At 44.8% G+C, this 7197-nt stretch overlaps 1 protein-coding gene across 1 annotated transcript; it reads left to right on the forward strand.

Moving 5' to 3' along the window:
• The first annotated feature begins 2118 nt into the window (after positions 1–2118).
• LOC144133905 (natterin-4-like) lies at positions 2119–5704 on the forward strand. Its single transcript, XM_077666966.1, has 3 exons — positions 2119–2235; positions 3902–4116; positions 5041–5704. Exons 1-3 carry the CDS (start codon positions 2154–2156, stop codon positions 5287–5289), a joined length of 546 nt encoding a protein of 181 aa, XP_077523092.1. The 5' UTR covers positions 2119–2153; the 3' UTR covers positions 5290–5704.
• Positions 5705–7197: the final 1493 nt, after the last annotated feature.

The following is a 7197-nucleotide window of genomic DNA, read 5'->3' on the forward strand; positions in this document are numbered from 1 at the left end:
CACTCTTTTATACTCTTCACTCGTCCACTCCAAGTATATTATTATTATTATTATTTGCCCGCTTCATCCTGGCAGCCGGATTATTCTCCATTCCATTCGATTGTCCTCGATTCCATTGTGGCTGGCCTCCTGGCGTTAAGCCCAGCAGGTCTCACAGTCCACGGTCTCACAGTCACACTTGGCCACCAGGGCCGATGCAGTGAAAATACTGACAGAAGAGCGTCAACGTTTTTTTTTCCTCGGCTCACGAGAAAAACTTCTTTGTGGATAACTTGGCTGGCTGACCAGGGGCATCCCGCTGATGATTATATTATAACCACACTTTCTATGAATGTAGATCTTTTAAAAACTGTCGACTGCTTCACTCTGAACTGCATGGAAAGCTGGTGCTATTTCATCCAGGCGAGGTAGCCAGAGACGACTGCCGATTGAGTAATCTTTATTAAGTTACGTTTAACTCGCACTCTGCTCTTCGCCTAAAATATATCTAGTAATACACGCACATAGAATACCATACTATGTTTCTAAAAAAAATGAGAGGCAGCTATTTCTATTTCAGAACAGGCAAAAAATTATGGTAATGAGAAGCGACCATAAAAGGACGGTCATAGAAAACGAACTGAGAGCACATATTTGCACCTCGAAAAGGTCCTTGCGTAAGAGGAGTGCACTATTACGTGAAAGTGTGTTTATATAAAACGAATCAGTATTTTGTTTGCTGGATATGTTTAATAGAAAACAAAAATGAGAATAGCATGCCTTTTTGTTTGCCACTGCACACCTTTATATAAAGTATGCGCATACTTATGCAGTGAGTGAGCTAACTATTAACTGCAGCATGGAATAGCACGCGCGGAAAACGCAGCATTGTTTGTAACGTAAAGCAGAAAAGGCGAAGAAAAAATGTACAGAAGGCACTTGGAAGAGATAGATTATCTGTAACGGGCATTCTCCCGTATATTTTTTGTTTTGCTCTTCCCTAAACGAAAAAAACATAAAGGGTGTTTTTTAACAGGAAGATTATGTAGAGGAAGAAACGAAAATTTCTGCTTTTTAAGAAATAATTTTTTTTGCACGCTAAAGACAGATGGTCTGAAATAACAGAAACAAAATCCAAACGCACACTGAAAATATACCTTTCAGCGAGGTGCGATATACTTTTGAGAAGAGAAGATACAGTGTAGCGCAAAAGCAGGAAATTCTTAGGCAAGGACGAAGGTAGACAGGAGAAACAAGAGGGTGAAGCTCTAGGCTACATAGCAACCCTAAATTCATCTGTGAACACAAACAAGCCCCTTTGGAAAGTTTATTTAAAAATAGGGACAGCTTTTCTACTTTTCAATGAACGTTTGTCGTAACAGTAATGAAATTTCGCCTCACAAGAAAAAACCGAGCAGTGGTCACCTTTCAGCTTTCAGGCATGTTTGCGCCGTAAGTACATTTTCCGACAAGGTTAGAGTCCGTCGGAGCGCGGATTGAAAAGCATCGCTATTAATTGACTCTGCTGCCAGGTTCGGCCGACCAACATGACATCGAACGAGAAATTCAAGCAGCAATAAGAAGCGATGGCGTCATTACACTTGTTGTACAACATTTCGGCAATGCAATAAAAAAATCCTATTTCTAGTTCATTGATATATTACACAAAATATAAATGAACAGCTGGAATGGATCATCAAGGGTGGTTGCAATTTATTATTGCGTATCGAAATTAACAACGTAAAAATATTTCGAAACAACCCCATTTTCCGTTCGGTGAGTACGAGAGCAGTACTTAATTATCAGCTCTTCCTATCTTTTTTTCCACTGGGTATATTTGTGTACGATGCAAACACATTAATTACTCGATGCTCACATCAAGGCATCCTGTTGCCACAGTGATAATCAGGGTCTACAAGACCTCATCACAAAATGCTGCAGTATCGCGAGGACAGGCCCAGATATTGTATCATGCGCCGCATGTAAAAAAAGGTATTAAGTTCATCCGCCGTAAATGCAGGAACAGGCAGCGTAATTTGAAGAAAAAAATCGCAATGACACGCTTCATTTAGCACTCACGTCAGCGCTCCTTTCACCCCTAGTCCAAGTTCCTGGTTCATTTATCTGCGCTGACACTCACCTTCTTCCACTGACGCAGCTGACACCCGCATATAATGGACCATTCCACGAGAGAACTCTCACTCTGCGAGCGGAGAACGCATAGCCAATACTGCAGCGCCATGGCCAACTACGGGTGTAAGTTTCACCTACACGTTTTCTCCGCTCCGTGTTGTGTACCAGTTAACTGCAAGCTTGAAAATGACATAAATAGAAAGGTTAATTCTTTCGTATTTAATTCATAACCTTCTGGCAGCTTTCAGCGAAAATTCCTGTTTTCAATGCCATGTGGTGCTTGTTTTGCCGCGATCTTCTTATTATACGCTTGCGCTTGTGTACGTCTGGTCTATATCTCCTCTTCCCTCTTCTATCTTTCGTGCTCCTTCCTTTCCTCCTTATCGCCTCTTAAATACTATTGTTAATGAAAGAGTAATAACGTCACAGTAATGCATGTGGTACGGGCGACAAAAGTTGCGTTGATTTAGGATGAAAACATTGTTATCAGAAGCTTATACACTGCTGCCTCAAGTGACTGAAAGTTCTACCGTGGATAGTCCTCGATCTCGTTGATATCGGAGCCATAGCCATACGTCGTCAAGGAGTAACCATCACTCCTTCAGAGAATAACTGACCTGCCGGGGTGGGTCAGTGGTTAGGGCGCTCGGTTACTGATCCGGAGTTCCCGTGTTCGAACCCGACCGCGGCGGCTGCGTTTTTATGGAGGCAAAAACGCGAAGGCGCCCGTGTGCTGTGCGATGTCAGTGCACGTTAAAGATCTCCAGGTGGTCACAATTATTCCGGATCCCTCCACTACGGCACCTCTTTCTTCTTTCACTCCCTCCTTTATCCCTCCCCTCCTTTATCCCGGCGCGGATCAGGTGTCCAACGATATATGAGACAGATACTGCGCCGTTTCCTTCCCCAAAAACCAATTATTATTATTCATCTGCGGGGAATTATTCCGGAGCACTCCACTACGGCACCCCTTTCTTCTTTTCTTCTTTCACTCCCTTCTATATCACTTCCCTTACGGCGCGGTTCAGGTGTCCAACGATATATGAGACAGATACTGTGCCATTGCATTTCCCCAAAAACCCATTATTATTACCAGGGCCTAATTGCAAAGGGACATGAGACACTCTTAGTCTCTCACTGTCTTACCGTTCCTCGAGAGGACCATGCGGTGCCGTCAGAAAAAAAAAACGGTTTTTAAGGAAAGGAAATGACTCAGGATAATGGTCTGAGGAGCGAGTTGGCGCATGATGATATCAACGGCGGCGCAATCAAGGACACTAACAAGAAAGAGACACTCAGTAGCTGTCTCACATATCTCGGTGGACACCCGAACCGCGCCATAAGGGAAGAGCTAAAGGAGTGAGTGAAAGAAGAAAGGAATATAGAGCCGCCGTAGAGGAGGGCTCCGGAATAATTTCGACCACTTGGGGATCTTTAACGTGCATTGACATCGCGCACCACATGGGCGCCTCTTGAGTTTCGCCTCCATCGAAACACGGCCGCCGCGGTCGGGTTCGCACCCGGGTACTCTGACTCAGTAGACGAGCGCCTTAAAACCACTGAGCCACCGCGCGGGTGCCGTTAGTCCCATTTTATCTATTTTGTAGTTTAGAGTCTATGATGAACGGGATTGCATTTCGCTTCAAGAAATGAGGCTTCCCAGGCTGGAGCTAATATTGCTTGGCGTGCTATATCCTTGCAAATTTGTCTGTGCTGTGTCTGAAACGCATAACACGTGCTCAAATTCCCACCGATGGTTCCTACATGCTTTGGCAAAATTGATTCGCAGCGAGCATGTACCGGCCGCCGTGCCACTGGGTGCTGTGCCACAAGGACCACATCCCGCACAACGCGGTGGCCGGTGGTGACGACAAGGAGGGCGAGGTCATATACATCGGGCGCGCTGTACACAACGGTGACGTGATACCAGGGAAGGTGGTCCGCTCCATGAAATGCTGCTACATCCCCTACGGTGGAGTGGAGCCCTATTACTATGACTACCAGGTCAGCAGTCTGTCAGCGTCTGCGCTTCTTTCGGTACTGTGCATACATATGACACACACAGTGTTTAACTGTTTCCATGGCAGTGATGAATGAAAGGAGGATAAATTGAGCGGCTTTCACCTGATGACGGCGTTGTGAGGCCACTTTTACTTTTTCACATGCAGCGAGCGGAATTAGACTTTCGCTATTCTGTACCGAATGCATGCATACGGCGCTATTCTAAATGTTTCCTTCTGTCTATATGGGTTTTGTAATAACTTTTCATATTAATCATCTTGCTGTATTTCGTCCGTATTTTTACTACCTAGTCTTTTGTTTCTCAATTCTAGCGCTTTTTTTAACCTGCGGTGCTGTTTTGCATTTATCGATCGTTCATGGTCCTCCGACCGGGCCTATTCGCTTTAGAGCAGTTGTTTTCTTGTCAAAGCTCCCTTATGCCTCACACCGCCGGACAGCGGCTAATCAGGTGAGGACTGTGTACAAACCTCCTTTGTTGGCCGCTCCACCGCCTGCAAATCTCAGGAGTGAGCAGCGATAGGCAGGTCGGCCTAGTAAGTTGGCAAAACTGTCGACACCAAACAGCTTGAATGAAGACCCCAGCGGCGCCTTCAGAGACACCAGGCGCAATAATCGCGCACAACTATAAGCTGTCACATTTGACACTATATTTCCAGCAGTGTAGTGCAAGGGACATAGTTGACTTACACACGAAGTTTCTCAGTCAGAGAAAAAAAAAAGGTATATTGCTTTATAAGCCCAACCAGCGGGATAACCATGCTAATGGAAAAGTCGCTTGGACTGAAGAGTGTACAGCCTCCCGAGCTCTCCACGAGAAAAAAATTCTAGCATTGCATAAGCACCCCTTAATTAATGGTGAAATAAAAGGGTCGTCATCATGTTTCACGTCGAATTTCTGTTTTGCAGGCACTCGTCTCCGATGGTGCTTCACTGGCATGGCTTCCGGCTTCTAATGGCGCTGTGCCGAGTGGTGCCATTCAAGGAGGTGTGACTGCCTCTGGAGAGCCGCTCTACATAGCCCGTGCCCGTCACGACGGCATGCTGCTGATCGGCAAGGTCCACCCGTCCTGGAAGTGCGCGTACATTCCCTTCCATAAAAAAGAGTACAAATACACTGAGTACCAGGTCCTCGTCTGCAAGACAATCAACTTCTGAGGAGACACTGAGCGACGCTGCGCACTTGCAGAATCGCTGCCAAACGGCTCTTTAAAAATCACTACGTTGATTTAGTTGGCATAGCCAAATTTCAAGCAATGTAATCAATGACCGGTGTTGACAAGGGTAGTAGGAACCTGTCCTAATTTTTGTTATTTCTGAATTGAGTGCAATGAGGGGCTGCTTGAAAATGCTTCACTACTAAGTTGTGTTCCTCTCGGTGCGATAGTTGCGATTAAATCGGAATCAATGAATATTAATAAAGCGCAATAAAGCACTCTGATTCATTGGTCGCTGCCTATCTTTTTATTCTGATGGAACCACTGCTCATTATCTGAGCAAGCCTTCTGCGCAACTGCCCGTAAGGAAACGCATACTGTAGGGACCGTTCACAAATTTACAAATTTTTTCAGCACGTTCTTGAGAGAATAAAATTTTGCGCATAGCTATACCGTTTCGTTTCATTCGTGAACTTGCAAAATACGAAACAAAAAGTGTTAGAAAAAGTCGCTACAATTGTACTCAATGTTCGAGAAATAAGTTGGGTAGATGATTCCGCGTTTCTTTTTCTTTCGACGTGGGCTGGTTTCGTAGGGCTCTTGCAAGCACTGGGGGCCATTCAAGAATGAAAGCGATGGAATACGCCTCTTGCTTTGATAATGAGTTCATAGGGAGAATCTATTGCTGTCTATAAACCGTATCTTTTATTTCCTTGCTGCAATCGAAATTTCCTTGCCCAAATAAACCAGTACCCGGCTTTAGCTCTGAGAAAACCGGGAGAAAATTTTAAAATGTAATTTTTCTGTATTAGACTGTCGCTTTCTCGTAGCAGTCGCAGGTTGAAAACCATGGCATCAAGAACACAAAGACCGCCGTGCCGCCTAGACGGCCTCCATTGGCAGTAATGAGCGTGACATTAAACTACCGGTATTCATAGCGTTTAACGCAGGAATGCATTTAACGGCGACATTTTTCACCCCCCCCCTTGTTCACAATGTTTGTCCACAATGTCTATAGACTCTTTATAGACAAACCCTAGTGACAAGTCTATAGGTAATGCAAATCCCGTAGACAGTCTATAGACAATCTAAACATCTATGGCCATACACTTTATTAGACCTCTGTCTACAGACTATGAATAGACAAAAAGAAATATCTATAGGAGCTGGAGCCAAGAGGAAATCAGAAGTTCTGCGTGGCTCTGTTCTGTACAAAAACGCACCTGCACGGTAAAAATTTTAGAACTGGGCTTTTAAACGCACTGTACTTCTCTCGCGACCTCTTATCTATGCATAGAAAATCTGTTCCCTCAAAAAAATAAATCTTGTAGTTCTTTATGGCCATGGAAACAATCGTGCACTTCGGTGTTTCATTTCTGTAAAAAATCTCAGCCCCTAACTGCCAGGCGTGGTGATCGCAGAAAAAAAAACAGCGATTCAGTCAGAATTACACTCTCCTGCATTTCAAAGTGAGGAGACTTTACGTGAGATTAAGTTAGTTCTTGATATCACATTTCGGCTTCTTAACTACTCGTAACGTAATTAGCTCTATTACTTTCAAAGAAAAGCAAAGCAAAGTGCTGGCTTATGATCTCCCATACATGCTGGCTTATGATCTCCCATACACAGTTCTAAGTGGCTCGGATTGCCTATATCGCTTGTAGGTCTTTAATTAGGAGAAGATAAATACGTTCTCCCCCCTTAAGCGCGGCTGACAGTTCAAAACCGCCAGATCCCACCCCGTGATCGCGTACGCTACCGAGCGCACGCCGACCACGGCAGGCCTTGCTCTGCGGGAACAAAGGAACGGCACACTGGCTGACAGAAACAGGCATTTATTGCGACAACAATGACGCCAGCTAGCAACAGAATACGCTAATGAAGCGAGGTCGTCCGACTCATCAGCAAG

Source organism: Amblyomma americanum, chromosome 1 (assembly GCF_052857255.1).
Source record: "Amblyomma americanum isolate KBUSLIRL-KWMA chromosome 1, ASM5285725v1, whole genome shotgun sequence".
NCBI classification, from domain to species: domain Eukaryota; kingdom Metazoa; phylum Arthropoda; class Arachnida; order Ixodida; family Ixodidae; genus Amblyomma; species Amblyomma americanum.